Source organism: Acartia tonsa, chromosome 4, assembly GCF_053477335.1.
Source record: "Acartia tonsa isolate MP-2025a chromosome 4, ASM5347733v1, whole genome shotgun sequence".
NCBI lineage: Eukaryota > Metazoa > Arthropoda > Copepoda > Calanoida > Acartiidae > Acartia > Acartia tonsa.
Genome location: NC_137263.1, coordinates 21,584,689 through 21,611,530, shown reverse-complemented (window position 1 = coordinate 21,611,530; position 26,842 = coordinate 21,584,689). Strand labels below are relative to the sequence as shown.

General features: G+C 33.5%; 2 protein-coding genes across 6 annotated transcripts in view; one reads left to right on the top strand and one right to left on the bottom strand.

The window, feature by feature from the left end:
• The window catches only part of RpS12 (ribosomal protein S12), a 74,119-nt gene that overhangs the window by 14,637 nt on the left and 32,640 nt on the right, over positions 1-26,842 (bottom strand). The window lies entirely within an intron of this gene.
• On the top strand, positions 443-25,126 carry LOC145316429 (uncharacterized). Of its 5 annotated transcripts, XM_080156903.1 has the most exons (17): positions 443-749; positions 5,013-5,067; positions 7,367-7,434; positions 8,174-8,296; positions 10,185-10,234; positions 10,496-10,540; positions 11,896-12,058; positions 18,553-18,690; positions 19,322-19,495; positions 20,379-20,500; positions 21,347-21,489; positions 22,265-22,345; positions 22,693-22,824; positions 23,143-23,362; positions 23,760-23,870; positions 24,284-24,449; positions 24,906-25,126. In XM_080156903.1, exons 1-17 carry the CDS (start codon positions 681-683, stop codon positions 25,035-25,037), a joined length of 1,992 nt encoding a protein of 663 aa, XP_080013029.1. In that variant the 5' UTR covers positions 443-680; the 3' UTR covers positions 25,038-25,126. The 5 variants fall into 5 exon arrangements, with proteins under 5 accessions (XP_080013029.1, XP_080013032.1, XP_080013031.1 ...); XM_080156906.1 differs by lacking the exons at positions 443-749; positions 5,013-5,067; positions 7,367-7,434; positions 8,174-8,296 and adding an exon at positions 8,855-8,924; XM_080156905.1 differs by lacking the exons at positions 443-749; positions 5,013-5,067; positions 7,367-7,434; positions 8,174-8,296 and adding an exon at positions 8,937-8,994.

Here is a 26,842-nt window from a genome sequence, read left to right as displayed (position 1 = left end):
TTTACTTTTGAGAAAAAGATCTCTAAGATTTTTAAAGTAAAATCTGTTGAAATAGTGAAATCACAAATACTTTCTATGAGGAATAAGTTACAGCAAACAAGTAGGAGAAGAAGAAAGTTGGGTTCGGCTTGCGAGTCAAAAATATGTAGAAGATGCAACAATGTTTTTTTTTGCAGCCAAATGGAGTAGAAAATACTTTTTTTCAAAGAGAAAATTAAAACTAATTTGTAGTAATCAATATATAATTACTTGGATGTTGCACCAGATTTATATGTACTCTAATGTATAACACAGTTGGCTTAAAAAAAACGATAACCCCATCACCCCTTTCCTACTGGATGAAAGAACGGACCAATAAATGAGGCCCATTTTCGCAACCTAAATTGACTACAAATTTTTCCCTGTCAATATATCCACGTATATATTCTATATCCATTTTTATAGTAGCTCCAGAACGCACTCTGAGTAAAAATGTTCTGTCTCTCTTCCTTTACTAATAAAAATATTTCAAGTCCGCTTGCTACTACTTTAACACCACAGTAGTGGCCAAACAAAAACATCATTTCGTGAATTTTTGGGCAAATAAAACAAAGTAAAATGGTTAAATGAAATGAATGTTCAGTGATAAAAAAGATATAGTTGAACTAAAAATATTTGATATAAAGTGAAAGTGTGTAAAAATGCTTATTAGGAATGTTGTTTTTGTTCTGGTGATTGGTTTAGCTTTCAAACCACAGCTGATACAAGCGGTGATTAATATCCTATTATAAAGTAGTAAGGGATTTTGTCTGAAGCTTAAGATCTCACCGATTGGGTCGCCTACTTCAGATAAGCTTCACATAGGTCATGTGATGATTTGAGACTATTTTAATTTAAGATTATGTCTTAGAATGGTTTTAAGCTATTTTTCTAGCCATTATCTATCTTTCACAATACAGAGGACCTTTATGCTAGGGACGTATTCGAAAGTATAAAGTAGTAAGATTTGTTGTCTGCAGCTTAAAATTTGGATAACTTCTTAACTGAAAGAGTCCTCCATTTAGGGAAGCTTATGTGTCTCCTGGTGGGTTTAGGCTATTTTACTTATGGATATAATATATGTTTTGGATGGTTTTAGTCTATTTTTATTCCCATACTACCCCGAATACAGAGTACCTTGATGGTAGGGACACAGCGCCGCTTGTATTTATCTAAGCTATTGATAGGGTTTCCCAAAAAATTATTTTTGATTTGTGCTTGTTCAAAATTAAAAGATATGTTATTCTTCCAATAATAAAAATGGACACTTAGTTTTATCAGTAAAAATGACGGGTCAATGATCTAAAGCATTTTTTTATGTTTTTTGTTTGTTGATGAAGCATTTTTATGTTGCTTTCAATCAAACCTATATTTGGAGTACCGACCCACCCATAATTTATGATATTTGAAAAAGACATAATAGGGGCATCCTACTCCAACGGAATACTTTCCCTTTGGATCACTTCTAGCCTCTTTTTGACCTAACCTAAAATTTTGTTTGTTGTTCATATAAGTTATTTTTGGGAAAACGAGAACCACGAATGTAGTTTGATGTGCGTTTGTCCTGCATTACCTAAGATCCTTACTAAGATATAACTGTGCTTTTAGAGTAAGGCAATGGTTTTTAGACATTTGGATGGTAATTAGAAATATCCACCTTATGGGTAAACTTAAAAAATGTAGGGGCTTTTTTGAGTAATACAAACTAGCAGTGTCCAAACTTTTCCGCCAATAAAAGAATATTTATCTCTTTATATTCAGTAGATCTTTTCATGAAAATACTCTTTATCGAATTTTAGTCTTCTGCTAACCTAAAAAGTTACTTTAGGAGCCTATAAATACATGTACAAAATTTCAGCTCTCTATCTCTACTGGCGACCTAGCGCCAGGCATGTAAAATATCAACAGATAACGGTAGCACGGCGGTTTTAACAATATCTCAGCAATGTGCAGGTTTTAAGCTCTTCTGCATATTTCAATTTAAACACATAAGGGCAAAGATATATTATCCCAAAAATCTTTTGTCAAAGTCTACTCTACACCTAGCGCCAGTCAGTTTTCTAAAATCATGCATTTTATACCTGTGAAAATAGAAATCGCCAGCGCTAGGTGTAGAGTAGACTTTGACAAAAGATTTTTGGGATATTATATCTTTGGCCTTATGTGTTTAAATTGAAATATGCAGAATACCTAAATTCATCTTCCAAGCCATTCTCTAGGCATTTTAATTTTTTTTATGAAATAACGGGATTTCAAAACTGCCCTTTGAAAAGGCCTAAAAAATATCTTTTTTTGTCACTTTTTTCACTGCTTATAGTTACAACTTATTAAGATATTATGCTTAGTTTAAAAAAATCGGCGCCTCCAGCACCAAAACCGGCAAAAACTGGCAGTTAAACTTCTGTGCCCCTACTTGCCCCCCTCTTCGGCCAACAGTAGTTATCTCAAGAAGTAAAAGAGATATCAACACAGAGAAAGAAAGCTTTTTAAATAAAACTGAACTAAGTAACCATTACACATTTAATTTTAATTTTTAATTTTCAAAAATATGAGTTCTGAGCTTATTTTTAAAGATATCAACCTGATATTTTAAAGAAAATTTTTTAAAATAAAACTGAACTCAGTAATGATTACACATTTCATTTTGGGACTTTCCTTTGAGGGGCTTTTGGAGCAAAAGACCCCCCAAAACACAAAAAATATGAGTTCTGAGCTGATATTTAAAGATATCAAACTGATTTTTTAAAAGAAAACTTTTTTAACATAACCAAACTCAGCAGGGGCGTCCAAGCTTTTTTTTGGGGGGAGGTAAAATTTGCTTGGGGGGGGGGGGGTAATTACCCCCCCTGAAACCTGTTGGCCGGGGCAAATTTTGTTTACCTTCCCAAAATTTACCCCCAAAATTTTAAAGAAAATTTTTAAAATAAAACTGAACTCAGTAATGATTACACATTTCATATCAACCTGATTTTTTTAAAGGAAACGTTTTTAACATAACCGAACTCAGCAGGGGCGTCCAAGCTTTTTTTTTTTTGGGGGGGGGGCACCCCCAAATTCGTTTGGGGGGGGGGAGTAATCCCCACTTTACCCCGCCCCCCTCTTGAACGTCTATGAAACTCAGTAATGTTTACAGATTTCATTTTAGGACTTTCCTTTTAGGGGCTAGTTGGGCAAAAGACCCCCGAAACTAAAAATATGAGTTCTGAGCTTATTTTTAAAGATATCAACCTGATTTTTTTTTGAAAACTTTGTTAACATAACCAAACTCAGTAACATTTACAGATTTCATTTTAGGACTTTCCTTCTAGAGGCTTGTTTGGCAAAAGACCCCCAAAAACTAAAAATATGAGATAAAGATATCAACCATTTAGGAGGGGTAAACAATTTTGAATACCCCCCCCAAAATAAAAAATCTCTAACAAAAAAAATACCAAATATGTAATAAAATTTAAATTACCCCCCCCAAAAAAAAAAATTTTTACCCTGGGGGCAAATATTGTTTACCAGCAGAGTTCAGGTGGAGGTAATTACCCCTCCCCCCTCTAAGCAAATTTTACCCCCCCCCCAAAAAAAAAAGCTTGGACGCCCCTGCTGAGTTATGTTAAAAAAGTTTTCTTTAAAAAAATCAGTTTGATATCTTTAAATATTAGCTCAGAACTCATATTTTTTGTGTTTTGGGGGGTCTTTTGCTCCACAAGCCCCTCAAAGGAAAGTCCCAAAATGAAATGTGTAATCATTACTGAGTTCAGTTTTATTTTAAAAAATTTCTTTAAAAAAGTCAGGTTGATATCTTTAAAAATAAGCTCAGAACTCATATTTTTTGTGTTTTGGGGGGTCTTTTGCTCCACTAGCACCTGGAAGGAAAGTCCCAAAATGAAATCTGTATAGGTTGCTGAGTTTGGTTATGTGAAAAGTTTTCTAAAAAAAATTAGGTTGATATCTTTAAAAATAAGTCCAGAACTCATATTTTTAGTTTTTGGGGGTCTTTTGCCAAACAAGCCCCTAGAAGGAAAGTCCCAAAATGAAATCTGTAAATGTTACTGAGTTCAATTATGGTAACAAAAGATTTTTAAAAAAATCCGGTTGATATCTTTAAAAATAAGCTCAGAACTCATATATTTGTGTTTTGGTGGGTCTTTTGCTCCACAAGCCCCTAGAAGGAAAGTCCCAAAATTAAATGTGTAATAGTTACTTAGTTCAGTTTTATTTAAAAAGCTTTCTTTCTGTGTGTTGATATCTCTTTTACTTCTTGAGATAACTACTGTTTACCGAAGAGGGGGGCAAGTAGGGGCACAGAAGTTTAACTGCCAGTTTTTGCCGGTTTTGGTGCTGGAGGCGCCGATTTTTTTTAACTGAGTATAATATCTTAATAAGTTGTAACTATAAGCAGTGAAAAAAGTGACAAAAAAAGATATTTTTTAGGCCTTTTCAAAGGGCAGTTTTGAAATCCCGTTATTTCATAAAAAAAATTTAAATGCCTAGAGAATGGCTTGGAAGATGAATTTAGGTATTCTGCATATTTCAATTTAAACACATAAGGCCAAAGATATAATATCCCAAAAATCTTTTGTCAAAGTCTACTCTACACCTAGCGCTGGCGATTTCTATTTTCACAGGTATAAAATGCATGATTTTAGAAAACTGACTGGCGCTAGGTGTAGAGTAGACTTTGACAAAAGATTTTTGGGATAATATATCTTTGTCCTTATGTGTTTAAATTGAAATATGCAGAAGAGCTTAAAACCTGCACATTGCTGAGATATTGTTAAAACCGCCGTGCTACCGTTATCTGTTGAAATTTGACATGCCTGGCGCTAGGTCGCCAGTAGAGATAGAGAGCTGAAATTTTGTACATGTATTTCTAGGCTCCTAAAGTAACTTTTTAGGTTAGCAGAAGACAAAAATTCGAAAAAGTGTATTTTCATGAAAAGATCTAATATTCAGCTTTTTAAATTATATTTAAATACCTAATTTTTTAATATTTTCATTTTTAGCAAGTAGCTGAAGCCACAGAAGTAATTGGTGTAATACGTCTTGGAATAGGTTTAGGTAAGATATACAATGATACATTATACTTATAGATCAAATATCAGGTATCCGATAATACCTCGTTTGGGAAAGGCCCCAAAGTTTATAGATTACATTTCTTATTCGTTAGCTTAACATCTATGGGTTCTTTTTATTGAATTTTGATTGGTTGGTTGATTGTCCAAACGTTTCAACCACTCATTGTAATCTACAGAAGGGGTATTTATGACATATAATTGAAAAAGTCTGGATGTGTAAATGCTTGTATCAGATGTATTTTTGACATATGTAGAAAAATATTGGATGTATTTTTGCCAGTGTTGGATGTATTTATGTCATGAGAATCGATTTTACTGTCATTTATACAGTAAAAATTCAGTTTGTCATAAATACATCCATTGCACTGGCGAAAACACATCCACTGTAAATTTGCTGGTTGTGTAAATGGCAGTCTCCCGTATTTTTGTGTATTATCATAGGAGATTTATGTAGATCAATTTATTGGCCATTGTCTTATCCCTGGAGTCTCTACGATATTTGTGTTTCCCTTAACTGATTTATTCATTTTCTCGCCAATAATCTTTTAAAAGTACTTACTATTCTAAGTGTGAAAAAGGTATGAAAGGCAACCATGAATGACATCTAGTTAATTCTGGATTTCTTGCTTTTTAAAATAAAAGATATAGAATAATTGCTTGTAATTTTATTTAGTCACGAATTTGTTAGAGTTGCTATAAGGTAGAGTAGCTATTCTATTAGTTGCCATGTTTGTACGTTCATCGAATAGGGTTACTGTCATTATAGAGAGAGCCGCAAACATTTCTAAAGTTTAAAAGATTATAAACAGTCATTAAGCTGTCATAGCTCATATTGTAAATGATCAAAAAGACGGGCTACTAACATTATTTATTTAGTCGCTGTACTTATAAAAACCTTTTACAAATAGGTGTAACAATCATTTAAAATATTTGTACCTGTTTGGTAAATCAATTTTTGTAATTAATAATGAATTAAGGATGAAAAAGCAAAGCAAAGCTTACCAAATCAGAAAGAAAATTAACATAGGAGCTAATGAATAATCAACAAATATAAGTGTGAACGGAAGTTCAAATTTATCTCTGCATTAATAATGATAAATTTGGACATAATTGCATTTGAAAGCTTAATTATAGAGATGAATTGCTTATAATATTAATGCCTAATTACCCTAGAAACCAATATTTGAAAGTTTAGTGAATATGATTATTACATCATATCCGATAGTATATAGCTTTTTTGTCTGTAGCGAAGGATCTCGCTAACCGCTGAACCGATATGGTTCTTCTTTACAGTGAAGCCTCTTATAGGCTCTGAAATGGCTTTAGGCTATTTTTTTTTATTAAGTTAGGCTATTTTTCTGCCCTTCGAATATAGAGCCCCTAGATGCTAGGGGCGCAGCCGCTAGTAATATAATGTAATAAAATAAGCTAGAAATTATAAAAGACATAAATGTTCTTGATCATAGAGTAGCTAGACTTCGTAAAGTGTACTTTTGCCTGTTACATATCACCAATCCAAATTTTGTGATTACAGATAAAGGCCATATGTTTTGGACGGACATGTATAAGTATCAACATTATACAATTTCTTAAATTAACAAAATTTATACAAACAATGGGATTTCTAGTTTTAACAAAGCATAAATTAAAGAAGTTGTTGAAACTCAGGGATATAAAGGAATTAGACAATGGCTGATAAATTAATGTACATCCCCAATTAGGAGACACAAAAGTACCTCTTCTGTAGATTACAATTAGTGGTTGTAACGTTTAGACATTCATTTTAATAAACCAACCAATCAAGATTCAATAAAAGTTCCCAAAGTTGTTGAGCCAACGAATAAGACAACGTTATTATAAAACTTTGGGGACTATTGTATTAAACAGCCAAATGTCCCCTCCCTCCAGGGTGAAACTAGAGATATTTGGAAAGGCAAATGTATTTTGTTTTCCAAAATGAATAATCAATCAGTTTAAGTATTCGATGAATTAAAACTAGGATTGTAATGACAATAAATCAACAATTTATCGGAACCTAGTAAAAGTGTCTGGCTCTGATTATGACATAAAAAAATTAGCAAACAAGAGGCCACTATAAATTTTACTATTGGTCAATTACAGTGCAGTGTATACTGGCCTCTCATTGGCTAATTTTTATTTACATCTTAAGCAGAGTCAGACACTTTTACCAGGTTCATTTATCGTCCATTGTCTTATCCCTGAATTTATAAACCTCCTATCAAAACTAAAAATAAAATGATTGTATAAATTTTTTTGTTAAGTTGAATACATTTACAAGACAATAACTGAAATTTGCCATCATGAATGTAATTTTGAATTCGGTAGACAGGTAAACAGTTCATTTTAACCCGCGATCGTGTCGTCAGTGAGGTGATAGGTTCAAATCTCGGCATAACACTGCGTCATAACAAAAGACGTTAAAAAAGTTCCTAATGCTGCTATGTCAGGTGCGCGACATTAATAGTTAGAGTAGAGGGGTGCGCCCAAAACAGGCGCAACTCATTACCATGCACAGTTGGGATTACCAGGCAAAGGTTGTACAATTAAATAGTTGGTTGTCTGTTGGTTGTTACTTAACCTAAAACTTTTTTGAATATGAAAGTAGTATTTAAGGACTTAGAATCACATCTCCTGAAAAAAATAGCTCAAAACCATGATGGGTCTAGGAAATAGCATACCTAAAGTGGAGCACCTTTTGGTTCAGTAATTTCTGAGATCTCTAGCCTGAGACAAACTGAAAGAAATTTTTCTAATATATATACTGGGATAACGTTCATCTAGAAAATGGATATATTATCATTTGGATGTTGCACCAGATTTTCATGTTCTCTAATAAAGTGAAACTTGCAACGGGCTAAGAAACGATAGACTAATCCACCCACTTTAAACCACCTTCTCCTCTTCTATTAGATGATCGAACTGATCAATAAATTATTTCCATATAAATTGACAACAATTTTCCCCTGTTATAATATCCATGTATATTCTATATCCATTGGGATAACGTGCATCTAAAACAATATAAACTTTAAAATTGTTAATGTTTATAACCTAATTTTAATATTTAGAGTGATACAACAAAACAAATTCTTCAACAATACGGTCAACTGTCAAGAGACGTGGCTAGAATAGAGGAGGGGATGGCTGGCATACACTCTACACTATACTCTATACAAGCTGGGTTACCAAAGGTAAATAATAGAGGAAAGAATGGCTGGCATACACTCTACACTATACTCTATACAAGCTGGGTTACCAAAGGTAAATAATAGAGGAAAGAATGGCTGGTATACACTCTACACTATACTCTATACAAGCTGGGTTACCAAAGGTAAATAATAGAGGAAAGAATGGCTGGCTTACACTCTAAACTATACTCTATACAAGCTGGACTACCAAAGGTAAATAATATAGGAAAGAATGGCTGGTATACACTCTACACTATACTCTATACAAGCTGGGTTACCAAAGGTAAATAATAGAGGAAAGAATGGCTGGCATACACTCTACACTATACTCTATACAAGCTGGGTTACCAAAGGTAAATAATAGAGGAAAGAATGGCTGGCATACACTCTACACTATACTCTATACAAGCTGAGCTACCAAAAGTAAATAATAGAGGAAAGAATAGCTGGCATACACTCTACACTATACTCTATACAAGCTGGTCTACCAAAGGTAATAATAGAGGAAATAATGCTAGCATACACTCTACACTATACTCTATACAAGCTTGACTACCAAAGGTAAATAATAGAGGAAAGAATGGCTGGCATACACTCTACACTATACTCTATACAAGCTGGGCTACCAAAGGTAAATAATAGAGGAAAGAATGGTTGGCATACACTCTACACTATACTCTATACAAGCTGGACTACCAAAGGTAAATAATAGAGGAAAGAATGGCTGGCATACACTCTACACTATACTCTATACAAGCTGGGTTACCAAAGGTAAATAATAGAGGAAAGAATGGCTGGCATACACTCTACACTATACTCTATACAAGCTGGGTTACCAAAGGTAAATAATAGAGGAAAGAATGGCTGGTATACACTCTACACTATACTCTATACAAGCTGGGTTACCAAAGGTAAATAATAGAGGAAAGAATGGCTGGCATACACTCTACACTATACTCTATACAAGCTGGGTTACCAAAGGTAAATAATAGAGGAAAGAATGGCTGGCATACACTCTACACTATACTTTATGCAAGGTGGGCTACCAAAAGTAAATAATAGAGGAAAGAATGGCTGGCATACACTCTACACTATACTTTATGCAAGGTGGGCTACCAAAAGTAAATAATAGAGGAAAGAATAGCTGGCATACACTCTACACTATACTCTATACAAGCTGGACTACTATTGGTAAATATTTTTCTCGTATTCATTCGAATCCGGTGGTTAGGAACCGGTTCTCATCCATACGAAAAAACTATGTCTAGCATCGTATTATATCCAGTTTTCTACGAATATAGAAATGTACAATCATAAGATTAAAACTTAAAACCAGTTTTTTTAGCCGGTGCCTCCGGCACCTCGGGGCTAAAAAAACTAGTTTTAATCTTATAATTGTACATTCTATATCCGCGGAAAGCCGTTTATAATACGATACGAGAAATAACTATTCCAGTATGGCTTCGAAACCGATTAATATCCGCTGGTATAAACTGGTTCAAAGCCATACTGAAAAATGATGTATCGTAAAACCAGCCACAAAAATTTTTCAATATTACTTAAAATACACCTAAAGTATATCAATTTAAATATTGCGGCCTTTGCATATTTTAAAGAAATCTGTAATTTTAAAAACTTTGTACCTAATACATATCCTTATAAAAAAATAACAGTATCTGTGTGTGTTAGCACCGAGGAATCTCGCTAACCGCTGAACCGATATGGATCTCCTTTACAATGTGCTTTTTGGGGGAGGGTATCAAAACCCCCATAAAAAGATTTTTTTATACTTTTTCTTTTTGAAACTAAAAAGTTATAAGACACTATCCTATATCAAACAAAAAAAAAATACAAAATAATGAAAATTTAGTACTGATCATTGTTTTTTTAGATATTAAAATACGAGCTCAAATTAGACAGACTACAAGAAGCAATGAGCAGGTAATCTTATCATATATGTACAAAAATAAGCAAGTTTTAAATGGACGTACGGACTTTCTGGTAACGATTACAGGGTTGTTTCGCTTCCCAACTTGTACCTGTTATATAAATCAGCATGCAAGTTTTTAAATCGATAGAACAATTCTAACTTGTCTAAATAAACTTAAAGAGCTAACTGTTATGGGCGGACGGACGTACGGACAGACCCTAATTATGAAAAAGCTTCTTTTAAAAAAATAATATTTGCATCTTGTATTTTAGTTTAAGTTGGCTCTACTCAAGATTTGTGTATTATCAACAAAACAGGTATTATTTAGCTGTTCTAAGATCTTAATATGTGCCAAATATATTATTCTATTCTTCCTATTCTTAAAACAAGCTGCTATGTCCCCTAGAGGCTTCTAGAGGCACTTGAGAGAGGGGGGTGGTTTAATTAAAAAACTCAAAATTTTTTTGGAGGGTAGTATTTTTTCAGGGGCTATTTATCTTGGGACGGTGGTGGTACCCTTCCCCCAAATAGTTATAAACCTTCTCAGGGCCCATGAGAAGCAACATAGTAAAGGAGAACCATATCGGTTCAGCGGTTAGTGAGATCCTTCGGTATACACACACACAGATACATAGACAGAGATCCTTTTACTTTATTATAGGATGAGTAAATTTTACCCTATTTTTTTGGTAACTATGAGAGAAAAGAAAGAGTTGTACCTCAGTTTAATACAAATTTTTCTTCCTCGCCAATTTTAGCTTTTCTAAATTAAGCAACTCTAAAATTTTAAAACTTAGATTTTTTACGATTTTTAGCATCAAAGAGTTTAAATAGATTTATAAATTTTTGGATGTATATCAATTTATTGTCTTATCCCTCAAAATCCCTGTATATATGTACAATAGTTTGTCCCTCATTCATAGGAAAAAGATTAATGGATCATGTTAAAAACAAGGATGACAACATCCATAAAAGCGAAGCACTGAAACGGTAGGACAAACGGACACTAACACTTGTATAGTGTCAGAACTGAATAATCAGAATATAAATGTTTAAATGTCGAAGCAAAATTGTAAGTAAAATTGTTGAAAAACTGCTTGTTTATGGACATACTTACATTTTTAGGACTTGATTATAGAGTTGCTTCGCTTATAATATTGTACTTTGTTGTCCCAGGAATCAGTATACCAAAACTATCATCAATCAGATTATTAGATCACATAAAAATTTGTTGTTAAAAAAGTAAAAAAATCAACATGATTAAAATGGACGTACGGACATTCTGGTAATTAGTATAGAGTTGCTACGCTTTCTAAATCGTACCTAACTACTACAGGAATCACCATGCAAAGTTTGAAATCAATAGGACAATTCTAACATGCCTAAATTAGCGAAAAAAGCTATCCGTTACGGACGTACGGACGGACCGACCCTAATTATAGAAAAGCTTCGCTTTTAAAAAACGAATTAGCGGGTTTAGTCGTATTTTCACAGTAGCTTTTGATAGGTTATTTTAGGTTAGGTTAGGTCAGGTAAATGTTAATGATTGCCCTGCATGGCCAGAGCACCCCGCAGGGGCAAGAAATGGGTGAAAAGCTACTGTGAAAATACGACGAATCCCGCTACTTCGTTTTCTTTCCATGATCCAGATTAATTTATCTAATTGTTTAAGGGATATTATAGAACAGAGTACCCTGTTAAACTTTGCCGCAAGTGTAACCAGTCATCTGTCTGACTCTGTGCTTGGTTTGCTGGCCACCCTGCACAACCTGGTCACTCCGGATCCATCCCTCCATACCTCCGGCATCTTCCATATACTAGAGTCCATTTTACAGGTAAACAATTTTAGTATAATGGTGCATTCCCGGAAAAAATAATGCTGGAATCAAACATTTCCCAAACGCCCTATGCATTTTAAAAGCTTCTTGTGGCCTAACGGCTAAAAGAACATGTTAGGTCCTGTCCGCACATTTATTTGTGCTGCTAGATAACAATATAAATTATTGATTATAATATTATTTGTATGTCTTCTCAAGCAAGTAACATAAAGTATGTTTAGACGTTTGGCTGTTAGCAACCTTTAGCGGTCGAAGTAATATGACTGAAGACTGTCGTTGCTGTTTAGTATTTTTTAAACGGAATTGCTACAAATTTTAAAGATTGTCTGTTATCTGCTGTCTAATAATTTGTAAATTAATAGATAATAGGATCATACAGCCGAAGACTGATCTAACAATAAAATCATTAAAAATACGAAACAGTCACCATTCTAACATTTTAAAGAAATTACTGTAATACTATTTAATAGCCAGTCTTAGAGTACATGCAAAATGCACACATTTGTGGTGAAAGGCTTTTTGATTTTTGATCAAGTTTTGTTAATAGAATGTTAAAACAACAGCTTATATAATCTGTACACATAACACATGATATAAAGAATAATTAAACAACAATTTTATTTTAAAAATCTCAATTTGTTTATAACCGTTGTCAGTACAGGAAAAATAAATCAAGACAAGGGTGACAAATTCCATAAAAAATAATTTTAACAAATTAAACATTCAAACAAACCGATATTACCTAATATAGAGTGGCGATGCTTTTTTTGTCGGAAAAAAGGGTTCCAGGACAAACGCAGGAGTGACAAACGTAGGAGTGGACAAACGTAGAAATGTCTAAAATATTAAGATATGAATACACAAATAAGCCTCCTGAAGGGGTTAGACATTCAAAAAACCTTAAAAGATGGTTTAAAATTTGTTAGTATAGGCATAGTGCCCACTCCCACATTTGTCACTCCTACGTTTTTCCTAGGACCGAATAAAGGACATCGAATAATTATAATGATTAGAAATATGAACAAAATTCGATTTTAGTATAGAACTACGGTCTTATATAGCAATGAATATAGAGTTATGCTTTCAGAATACTGAAATTAAATCATGATTATAACATTTATACAGGGTGTTTAAGAGAAATGCGTTTTTTTTTAAACTTAATTATGCATAGAAAATGAAATAATTATATTAAATGCTTTATATATTTGGAAAACCTATTCTGGGACATTTATGTTTCAAATATTTGAAAATGATTTTTCGACAAATTATGCCTTAAAAACCGGTTTTTCCAAAGGCCTTATTTTTGAAGATTTACAGAATTAAAAAAATGTGCACATTTTTAAAATTCAAATTACGCGGCTTGTATTAATAGTAGAAAAACGTTATGCATACCGCTAGAATCGTCATAAACTCTAGTTTTTGGAAATATAAGTTCCATTTTTGTGCTATTTGTAGTTTAGGAGCTACGTTGAAAAATGTGAGAAAGGTTGAAAAGTTTTAAGTAAGTTGGATCATTTTACCACGTAGCTCCTAAACTATACGTAGCACAGGAATGGTTATATATCCAAAAACTAGAGCTTATGATGATTCTAACGATATGCATAACATTTTTCTACTATTAATACAAGCCGCGCAATTTGAATTTTTAAAATGTGCACATTTTTTCTAGAACCATTAATTCTGTAAATCTTCAAAACTAAGGCCTTTAGAAAAACCGGGTTTTAAGTCATAATTTGTCGAATAAATCATTTTTAAGTATTTAAAACATAAATGTCCCAGAACAGGTTTTCCAAATCTATAAAGCATTTTATATAATTGTTTTATTTTCTATGCATAATTAAGTTTAAAAAAAACGCATTTCTCTTGAAACACCCTGTAGAGAAATCTGCTACGTGTAAATTGATGCACCGGCCTTTAATGTAGAAAAGCATTGCTTTTGAAAAGGATAATTGTATATATCAAAACACATATGCATGTAAGTTTAAAGAAAAGCGGGAATTTGGAGCGAGGTTGTTTTGATTTTGGTAACAAAGCTGCTTTATAATTTACCTTTGTTGGTTTGTCTTACTCTCCACTCAGCCCATTATATTTTATATGGGTTGAAAATGTCCAATCTGTTAATCTCTTTTTTTTGTTAGGAATTTGGAAATTTTCAACTCTAAAAATATTTTCTTTGTTCTTTTTTATTTAATTTTATTTGTAAGACTGCATGGGCTACTTTTTCGGAAATAAAGTAAACTATGTACGCAAAAGGGAGGGGGTTAAAGGGATAATACCCACTCTCAAAAACTCCTTAAAAAATTCTGCGCTTCACTCAACGTTCCATAACCCTTGCTTTTTACAAATTAGACAAATCACCAAACTTAACCACATCCAAAAAAAGCTTTTACGTCCTTGTATGTGCTATTGGAAGTAATCATTCTTGTTTTTAAGCCTTAATAGGCTGGTACATTTAAAAAACATAATAGTGTCCAAAGTTGGTAGGCCAACGACGAATAAGAAAGCGTTAATATAAAACTTTGGGGACTATTGTATTAAACAGCCCAATGTCCCCTATCTCCCATCTTCATCACAATTCTTAGAATTAACCAATTCTTTCCACTAAACCATATAACCCTATTCTTGTTGGCATATCAGAATCAGAGACAATTTCTAGAAAGTTCTAGAATAAATAATTTTGAAAATTTGGACCAGCCTATCAGACAGGTGGCCACAGGGAATTAAATATTTTATTCAACCGAGAAATAAATACATATTCAGGAGGAGGGGGAAGGGGGTATAGATGAAAAGATTACATATGAAAGGGGTTGGAGAAAATTATGTTTTAGAAAATATTTAAAAGGGGAGGGTTGTATTTAAAATTATAATTGCCCTATAACGAAAGGGATACAAGGCGTAATTACCAGGGAAGGTGGGGACATAGGCTGTTTATTACACGAGTCCCCAAAGTTTTATGATAACGTTTACTTATTTGTTAGCTTAACAACTTTGGGGACTTTTATTGAATTTTGTTTGGTTGGTTCATTAAGTTAAGTGTCCAATAGTTTCAACCACTAATTTAATAAAATAAAGGGGTTATTTTGTGTACTATCATTGGGGATGTACATCAATTTATCGACCATTGTCCTATCCCTTTAGATCCCTGCTTAATTACCATATGAAATACATGCACCAATTTAAACCCTAGAAAATAAATGTCAGTGTCACACAGATCTTTGTCATATTCAGACTTGTTTCATTGCTCCAAAGTTATTTTAATATTTATGCAGAATAAACAAGAAAAAGTGATTTATGATATCCTATAGCAGTTTTATACACATATGTTTTAACTGTGTATAATATTGCATTAGAGTGAGTCTTGGTGTGTGTGTGAGAGTTGATAGTTCAGTTGAAAAATAGAAGAGTAGCTCTAGTGTCTCTTTCTCTCTCTTATTAGTTGAAATTTTTGTGCTGAAACAAAGACTAGTATTATTTTAACTAGCAAAATGTAAACAACATTTCATGGTGAAAAAATATTGTCATTAATTCAAAAAGAAAGAAAAAATACAATCATGATGCTTGTGTTATTATTTCAAGCATATTTATTTTTATCAACAAACATTAATTATGTTACTTGTGAAGATGTTACAACTCAAATGTTGAAACAAGCTGCGGATGAATTAATGCAAACCCTGGATATTGTTCCTGAATCCAATCAAAACAATTTTCATCAATCCTACCATGGGCTGAAGGTGACTCCGCCCAGTCAGATGGACTTGTTGGCGCGGCGGCTGCAGCTGAAGCTCATCGCACAGGTGCAAGACAACTGGCTGGCCCTAACTGACCCACAGAGGTTTGCCATCCTGAGCTCCAAGGATCCGCTGGTCCAGATCCTGCTCAGCTTCCAGGATGTGGTGAAGGAGATGGATGTTCTGGAGGCGGCTACAGAGATTAACCTGGTTGTGTCGCAGCTCAACGGCCTCCAGGTTGAAAATGATGCTGTGAGGAGGATTTGGTTTGATCATTGGGATTATTTGAAACAATACATGAATGGATTGAACCAGCTGTATACTTACTTCCAAAGGTTTCGTACAAGTGACAATCAACAGTAAATAACAATATAGTTCTCTCCAAGAGATATTATATCCAAGAAAAACTTAAATGACTTTTTCGACAGTCAAACAAAAAATTTATCATATACTTTGTTCAGTAATTGCACCATAATATTTTGGAATAACATACAAAAGATATTTTGCTTTCTTTCACAAGGATTATATTTACTGGCAAAAAAGATAGAGATATTTTAGTTTTACTTTAGATGAAATATCCTTATTTTAGATGAATTTCTATCGGTCAGTTGAATTTGAATTGCCGAATGTGTAAACAGTTTCCTCAATATTTACTACTAGCTAAAAAAGCTTCAAACTTAAAAAAAAACAAAATTTGAAAATTAAAATTTTGAATGTTGTATAATGTATAAATTGTTTATACATTCAAATTTAGTTTTTTTTGGAAGTTTGAAGTTTTTTAGCCAGTAGTAAATATTGAGATAAGATGAGGAAACACCGAGGAAACTGTGTACACATTCAGCAATTCAAATTCAACTGACCTTTCTATCGTAATTTTGGTACACCCAACTTTCTTTTTACAGACACTTAACTTTATGACAATGCAATTTTTATCTCAAAACAAATTTTTATTTTTCTACTTAAACTAAGGATTCAAGGATTCATTGCAGTTTTTACTTTGATTGATTCAATATTTTAATTTGATTTGATTTCTTTTTAAATTTCATAATACCAAAACTTATCAAGGTTAGGTTTATAGATCAAAATTTGCTTATCTTCAAAATTTAAGAAAACGTTGACTTGTGCTAGTATTAAAAGGTTTAGAAGGGGGTCTAATTTGCCATCTCGTAATTATTTTTAAATTGGCTATTAATAAGTTATAACTATGCAAATTTTCATAAAGAAACTTGGATATTAAGTACCAACTAGTCAATGATTACGGTGTGGTTCAATTCAGGACTCGGCAGCCGCGTATAAGCCTCAAATTAAAACCTGTTTTGCAAACAAGAATTCTGAAAATATGAATTGTCCATTTAGGGACAGGTATAGACAATCCAACTTAACTTTAAATTTATAATATGACGATTTTACCGAGTCTTACACGTGGCTGCCGAACCCTAGTTTAATTATTACGCATAACCCTCATCATTGGTATAACATGTCATCTCAATTAAAAAAAATATTTTGTCAATTGTCACTTTATACCTACCAATCCAAATGTGAAGATATGTGAAGAACCCAATATCAGGGGACACACTGCACGAGTACGCGGATGTGCTTGTCAACACCAAGTTTGAGGATAGCAGGGTGGCCACCAAGTTGGAGAAGCTGCACAAGACAGTTGTCAATGTTGGACAAAATTTTACAATGTTCTCTCTAATAGGACACTTATATATGCAGGTCTTACAATTTTCATAATAACTACCAAGAAAAGATTGTCACTATTTATTTTAGATTTTAAATCCTTTATAGAAATCCCAAATTTTAAAAGTGTACTATCCATTAATCTATGATTTTAAGGAGACTCACTAAGGAAATATAAGGTATTTGCACAAATTGCTGCTTTAATTATCCCAAACAATCACATCATAGTCTTTGTATTTCTTGATAATATTAGGTTTAATATACATGTCAGTGAGGCTTAGAAATCGACAAATATCACTTGTTTAGAACAGGTCCTCAGCCATACTGAAAACTTATGTATATAGTATATTCCATTAAAATTAAAAAAAACTGGTATTGATTTTATGAGTCATTGTTATTGTTATTGTATTGAAGGTAAATGCCAACACATCAAAACAAAAGCTGAATCATAATTTTTTTAATATTAGAAAATTTGAATAAAATTTTTTAAAAGTTTTGATTTTAGCAAAATCTTGAAGTTTTTTTTTTCATTTTTAACCTTTGACTTAATAATTGATCGGCCTTCAGACTTAGTTTAAAATGGATATACACTATACGAGGTTATTATGATTATGACAGAGGAATAATTGTTAATTTACCTTGCTAACATACACATCGTTTTATTGGTCAATTCGTTCATCTATTAGAACAGAAGGGGGGGGGGGGAATGGTAAAGTCGTTATTTTAGTTAGCTATTACTATTAGTATACATAAAAATCTGGTAAAATAAAAAACAATTTATGTGCTAACATGGACATCGCTTATTGGATAGTTCTTTTATACATTAGGAGGGGAGGGGGTGGATGTTAAAGATCGTTATCTTAACCAGTTACATATAATCTGGTGAAAGATCCAAGTAATAATAAATCCATTACTAAATATGACCTTGGATAACTGTTCTAAAAATGTGTTAATGCCGTATCGGAAATGTTAATTGTAACCTAATTATTTTTTTTATGCCGTATAAAATAGGAAATTATTTTATTCAAAAACATTTGTATATAATTCTAAATTAAATGTTAAAAATAATTTTCTATTTAGAATGACGAACACTTGTGTGGTATGAGTCAGTCTCCCTTCCAGCTGATGTACAACCTATACAACATAATAGCCCTGGCAGAGCTCAAGGGGTATGCCATGCTACAGTTTGCCTACATGACCCTCAAAATTAATAATCAGGTCAGGGTCTTTTTTTTACCTCAAACGGGCGAGGCTGCTGTCCATGACACTCTAACGTCCGGTCCAACAACCAAGGATAACTAAGAGGAGCCTAATTTTTCCTTCTCCGTCAAATACAAACTCACGGGGGGGTATTAGGTTAAGTAACATTCATCATACAACATTCATTCATCTTCAACACATTTTCAAATTTTATGCTTGCGAAAATATACATAAGGATAGTTTGCTAATATCCAGGGAGGGATGGGACATTGAACTGTTAATTGTCAGGGATCTGAAGGGATAAGACAATGGCCGATGAATTAAAGTAAATCCCTAATGATAATATACAAAATTAACCCTTCTGTAAATTTCAATTAATGGTTAAAACATTTGGACACACAATTTGAAGAAACAACCAATCAACATATATTAAAAGTCTCCAACGAATAAGAAAACGAGGTTATAAAACTTTGGAGACTAGTGTAATAAACAGCCCAATGTCCCCTCCCTCCCTGGTAAATTGTGCATCAGTATCCAAATTATTTAACCAATAATTTAAATCTGCAGAAGTAATTTGGGAAGCAAATTTTGCTATCATTATATATTTAAGTTGTTGCATTGTCGGCAATTGATTTTATTCATATTCTAGGGCAATTTTACAGCGGAGGCTGAGGTTGCAAAAGATGATTTCGAGGCCAACTCCAAGGCCAAGCTGTTGAGCGTCCTGGAGGTTTTACCTGGCATGTCCAGGAGTTACCAGAAGTGTGATCCCAAACAACACAAGGAAAAGGAAACTTTTCTAGCTGTTAAAGGATTTCTCCAGGTATTTCTTATTTCTGTTTTTTATTATTATTTTGTTTGATCCAGTGCTGTTCACGGTAAATGTTGCTGGTAACGATTATCCAAGAAAATCTCTGAACTTTAAAGGCTGCTTGCTGCCAAACGGCTGAAAGTACATGTCATGCCTGCGCATAATTCAAGCGGAATAAGAAGGCCTTTAAATAATCTAGAGTAGCCAAGATCCAATGATGCACAGTGAAAGCTTCACTGAAGAAAGAAACGTAAAACAAGTCTTTTTCGCGCATTTATGTACACTGTGAGATAAATGTGCATTGAGTAATGACTAATCCAGATTATTCTTTTCTTCGGTTAAAATTTAGTGCGAGCATAATCTATACTTTCCACCGTTTGGCCGTTAACAGCCTTCAAAGTTCATAAATTTTTGGAGAAAATCGTTACCAGGAACATTTACCGTGAACTGCATTAAATCCTTTTTATTCCAGTTAAGTAATGTGTATAAAAATTATTGTGCTAATTTTACAGATGTTTCATTTCCGTAATTGGTGCAAGCAAAATAGATTTACGTAATTTTATAATGACTTAGAAATTATGAAACAAAAGGAATAATGAAATAGATAACACCCAAAGTAAAGTAAAAATATTGTTCCATCCACATTCTAAATAACACAATATAATAATAAGAAAATATTTTAGTGTAGAAGGGGGGGGGGGAGTAGAAATTCTACCCATCCAAATTCTACATGGCAACACACCTAGACATCCAGCTTCATTATGTTTCAAATTTACAAGCATAGACGTCCAGAGGGGGGTGGGGGCAAAGGAGTGTTTAACCACTCTCAAACTTTGAAACCCCTTCTACCAAGAAAAGCTTGGCCGTCCTTGTTACAAGATTTTTGTCTTTGCAGGGATACATTGAGAATGAGGTTGACATGAACGATCTAGGATCCTGCAAGTCTAAATGTTCAGAGTATACCTACGCTGAACCTGTGGGGTGCTACAAGGATATGTTCTGCAGCCAACAACCCAGGTAATTAGTTCAGAGTATACCTATGCTGTGGGGTGCTACAAGGATATGTTCTGTAGCCAACAACCCAGGTAATTAGTTCAGAGTATACCTATGCTGTGGGGTGCTACAAGGATATGTTCTGTAGCCAACAACCCAGGTAATTAGTTCAGAGTATACCTATGCTGTGGGGTGCTACAAGAATATGTTTTGTAGCCAACAACCCAGGTAATTAGTTCAGAGTATACCTATGCTGTGGGGTGCTACAAGGATATGTTCTGTAGCCAACAACCCAGGTAATTAGTTCAGAGTATACCTATGCTGTGGGGTGCTACAAGAATATGTTTTGTAGCCAACAACCCAGGTAATTAGTTCAGAGTATACCTATGCTGTGGGGTGCTACAAGGATATGTTCTGTAGCCAACAACCCAGGTAATTAGTTCAGAGTATACCTATGCTGTGGGGTGCTACAAGGATATGTTCTGTAGCCAACAACCCAGGTAATTAGTTCAGAGTATACCTATGCTGTGGGGTGCTACAAGAATATGTTTTGTAGCCAACAACCCAGGTAATTAGTTCAGAGTATACCGAGCTTTTGTGCGTTTTTAATTCAATAATTTATTACCTCAATGGATTTATTATTACTTGGATCTTACACCATATTATCATAAACTCTAATAAAGTGAAAATGTAGCAGGCTAAATTGACAACCCTTAAAATCCACCCCTTTTCCCTATCCCCTCCACTCTTATGAATGAACCAACTGACTAATAAGTGATGTATATGTTAACAACCTAAACTATCAACAATTTTTCCCCTGTCATAATATCCACGTATAATCTATATCCATTATTACACCTTCTGCTGCAGGTGCAAGGGCCGCATCTTTGACTGTGAGTTCTACCACGCGGACGCCTGGGTGTGCATGTCCTCGGATCCGGATAGGAGATATGATTGGATTGAATATGAAGATGGAACTTTCCTGGGTGAAGGAAACACGGATCAATGCATAAGTAAGATAATATTCTTGTATTTAGAAAGAAAATATTTATATTCTAATTTTTATAACGGATTGTTTAATTCAAGCTCTACTTATCTGAATCAAACTAATTTTGATTATGATTTCCAAGCATTGGCGTGCACCGGGTTTTGCCAGGGAAGTTTATTAGGCAGCCCTTTCAAATTTCATTTTTAAGTGTTGTGTTGACACCCAACTAAAACCAATTCTACACTCTTATTTTTTCATCCCTTCAAATCAATTAGGTTCTTTAAAATTTCAATAGATTATGACATCTATGTTACATTGTTACATTGAATAAAATTGCTGATATGACCCTCGTATTTCTAATGATTGCCAATATGACTACAGTTTAAATGTATTAGCATCACAAAAGTTTGACAGGATTATTCATAAAAGAACCTGTAACGTCAGTAAATTAATTCAACAAAATACTTCAACTAAAGGTTTCGTGATTTTGAGCAATTTAGGGGGCCAACGCTTAGTAGTAATGACTGCCCTTAAATATTATTTTAGTTTTATTTCGCTTGTTTGCGACGAACGTGCTTTTGAACTTTGCATGAACCCGGTATTAGTGTCGGACTGATTATGACGTAACAAAAAAAAATAGCCAATAAGAGGCCACTATGAATTTAACCATTGGTCAATAATGTCCTGTCATTGGCTAATTTTTTTTGTTACGTCATAATCAGTCCGACACTAATACCGGGTTCACTTTGCATATTAGTTATTTATAATCTAACAAAATAATTATTTTTTTTATCTTACAGACAAGATCAAAGTAGATTCCTGGTGGCGGTATATTTTCTGGCATTGTTCTTACTGCTTCTGCAAATGTGATGAAATTACAGGTTAACATTTTTTTTGGCGTTACAATCTGCTATATTGGAAAAATGGGATTGATTTTGCCAAAAAACAGGCGGAATTCTCCCCGGAAGGCAAAAACGACCTCCAACAATGAATTTTAACCTTTTTTAAATGTCAACGAACTCGCAGCATCATCGGTGTCGGGTCCGAAACTGTATTACACAGCGCCATACTAGAGACGTTGAAAAGGGTAAAGGGTACTCACTGCTGCAATGACAGGCGATTGACATTAAAGTAGGGACAATGCCTTGGTCGTGATATTAATCATGGACAGCAGCCTCGACCATATGAGGTAAAAAAGGGCAAAACTTATTTTTAATATCATTTCTAGAGAGAAGTGAAAGATATTGGTCCTTGTTGAGCTCCGAGGCAGATCCTGGATACATTGTGACTGGAGCAAGAATTATCAACAAGAACAAGGTCTTCCATATTCAGATTCAACAAGCAAAACCTATTCTAGAAGGTATAAGATAGATTATTGATTACCTATAGGAAAAAAATTTTCATACATTTTTGGGTAAATTTTCCCAAAATTATCCCCTCCCTTCTCTATTGTAACATATATTGATAGACTTATACCGAATGCATTAAAAAAAAACAGTTTTCCGCAGATATTAATAATAAATGTAATAAAAATAATAATTTTTCGGTTCTTATCCAACGGTTTCGAAGCCATTCTGGAAATTAACTTACATCTGACATTACATTCATGTGTTTGATGCAACTTTGTAAAGAAAGTGGTTCGTGTAAACACATTACTTATCAAATATTTTTATACCAGGTGGCATTGACGAGAAATCCAAAACCTGGAAGGATCCTCCAGAAATCAGCGCCCAGAATCTGACAACTAGCTCTATGGTGTACACTATGTCATATGAACAGAGAGCTGTTGACCTCGACACCTTGTCAGCCCCGGAAGGGTATGTGTTGACTGGGCTGAAGCTAAGAAATATTGGAGGTCATCTTAACTTGGAGATTAAGGTCAATCCGATTCAGTTCAGGTATCACTTTAATTTTGTTTTTAATTATAATAGTTAGTTATTTATCGCATCATATTTTAGACAGGTTTCCGCAGTATAAAATAATAATATTAAAAATTGTATTAATTTTATGATTTTTATTTTAATATCCGTGAAAAATTGTTTGTAATACAGTGCTATACATGATTTTTCAGTACGGCTGAGAATTGGTTCTAATCCAGCGATCGTTTCCAAAGCGATACTAGCAAATAATTTACAAAAAAATTTACTTATGCCTTTAATGGAACATAAAACATTAACATTTATGGAACACAGTTATTTTATATTTTATATCAATGTAATAATTAGGAAACCCTAACTACTAGGCAAGTTTATGAAGATTTAAAAGATTTAGCCTAATAAGTTATTAAAATTTCAGCACGGGTGAGGTGGTTACTGGTCAATATCTGTGGATTGGAAATGATAACACTCCTGCCACAAGTAAACCAAGGAAACGGCTGCCATTGGTCATTCCTGATGTACCTACAAGGTAAATAATACAGAAGGATGTGTTTTGTTACAAAAAATGCCAGCAATTGCTTTATTCGTTAAGATAAATAATGCAGGGACGAAAGGAGAAGTGGGGGGTGGGGGGGGGGGGGTCTTTTTGTTTCCTATTAGATTGTCGGTTTTCAATTAGAGTTTTTTTTTATTTTTAATATCTATTTTCAGTGTAGCTTATCAAAGGATCTGGGAAGTTTTACAACTATCCTCATAGAAAAAATGTAGCCACCTAATTTTTTTAGCTTTTAAAAACTAAACTGGAAAGTGGGGACATCCCCTCCTCAACTCCCCCACCCTTGATATCAAACGCCCTAGAGGCTTCTAGGAGAGTAGGCACTAGTCAAAAAATTGAGATTTTCTTAGCTGATACAAAAGATAAAAGTCGTATTTTATTTTCAGGTTAGCAGGAAGCAATAAGGTAGATGGTAGCCACGACATGTATCTCTACTTTGATTCCTCCTCACCCATCAAAGACGTTGGCCAGACAACAGTTCCGTTCCTGGACTCCCAGCCTGTTAGTCCGCAGCCAGCCACCTGGCTTTCAGGCGCTGGCTTATATCATAAGGTATATTTATCTAACTTGTATTCAGAAGCTTAAGCAGAAGGGGGATGTATACACCCCCCAACGTGTCCAACCCCCTAAAAAAGCTAAGATGGGTTTATCCACCCACCTGACCTTAAAAGTACACCTCTCATTTTGTCTGTATTACACCCCTCTCAACATCAAACCTCCTATATTTTGGTGTCAAATTTTCGGGCACTATCCTGGCAGAGCACTGTGCACGCCACTGCTTCTAACTCTGTGAGCTGGAATATTTTATTCAGAGCTATATTCTTATTTCATTTACTCCTCTCCAACCAAAATACTTTGCAATATAAAATATATTTTAGCTAAAAATAATAAAAAAATGGCATTTGGCATTATTAATAGCCGATGCAAGCTATTGATTGGTAATCCTTGATGTTTATTTTATTTACCATTTAAAGAATAAAGTATACAATCTAAAACTTTCATTTTCAGGGACGCATTGGATATGGCGGCTTTATTGGAATCTCTGTGGAAACTTACAATTTTTCCCGCCACATGTCAGCTGATATGCCAACCATGGAACAGCTGAAAGTAGAATATGTGAAGGCTGAAGGTGCTAACTAGATAATCGTATTGTATGTGTGAATATGAAATGTCTTTTTTGAAAACATATTGTTATATATTTTGTAATGAATAAGATTTGTGATATAAAATTTTTTTTTTGATTCTAATTAACCATTATTTTATTAATGTTTTATAATAGAGCTTAGCTATTGGACTTAATGAATTATTGATCTCGCTGAACCAATTAAGTTTTCAATTTTAAGAAAGCTTCACATAGGTCCTAAAATAAATATTTCATTTGTAAATTTCCCCTCCCCCAATAATACAGAGCCCCTAGAATCTAGGGGTGTTGGATAAAAAATTGATAGTTATTATTAATATTAAAATCACGAAACCTTTCATAAAAAAAATGCCTAAAATCAATATCGTTATGAACAGATCTCAGGCTCTTTAAGAATATTATTTATTTAAAGAAGCTGGTCCCAGGTATACTATCAAGAAAATAAATATCAAAATTACACCTAAAGGTCAAGATTTTTCAATGCAAAATGTGGTATAACCAATATAAAAAATCCATAGTGATCACCCTATATCATATCAGAAAGACATACGGACAAGGTAGAAATCAGTGTAGACAATTCAGGGATCTAAAGGGATAAGATAATGGCCGACTAATTAATGTACATCCCCAATGATGATACACAAAATTAACCTCTATAGATTGAAATTAGTGGTTGAAACCTTTGAATACTAAATTTATGAATAAAATTATCAAAATTCAATAAAAGAAACAATAAAATGAAAGTATAGCAAATATATACACCCTGTTGTCATCCTTGTTCGTGGTAAAACTCCTTTATTTTCAACCAGTCAATTTTCTAATGATCTTCTTTGTGACGTCACGGACATACTCATAACCAAGCGTAGCTACGCTACTTAAAGTGGATTAATGTATGTCTTTAATTTAATTTTACCAATACCATATTTGATAGAGCATGTTGAAATGGTTTATCATTAGCTCAAAATTAATGAATTATTCAATTAGTCAATTCAGATCTCAGTTGGGAACATGAAAACAATTTCTACAAAATTAATCTATCTATCCAATACAGAAAAGAGTTCAGCCTTTTATTATATAACAAGGATGACAACATCCATAAAAGCGAAGCACTGAAACGGTAGGACAAACGGACATTAACACTTGTATAGTGCTAGAACTTAATTATCATAATATAAATTTATAAGAGTCAAAGAAAAATTGTAAGTAAAATTTTTGAAAAACTGCTTGATACAGGATAATTTTTATGGACATACTTACATTTTTAGGACTTGATTATAGAGTTGCTTCGCTTATTACATTATACTTTTTTGTCCCAGGAATCAATATACCAAAAATCAGATCAATCCGATGATTAGATCACATAAAAATTTGTTGTTAAAAAAGTAAAAAAATCACCATGTTTAAAATGGACGTACGGACATTTTGGTAATGATTATAGAGTTGCTACTACTAAAGGAATCACCATGCAAAATTTTAAATCGATAGGACAATTCTAACATGCCTAAATTAACGGAAAAAGCTATCCGTTACGGACGGACCACTCCTAATTATAGAAAAGCTTCGCTTTTAAAAAAGGAATAGATTTTAGATGAAGAATAAATGTGGGTATTATGAGAGGAGGAAAATTGTCGTAAAAATAGGTTGTCTACATGGACTGGACATCGTTCATTAGTCAGTTCATTCATCCAGGGATTTGGGCAGCTACAAATTTCACTTTAATAAAGTACATGATAAGATTCAAGTAATAATAAAACCAAGTGTTTTGCAGAGTAACTACAAATATACTTTTAAAAAACAAATATAT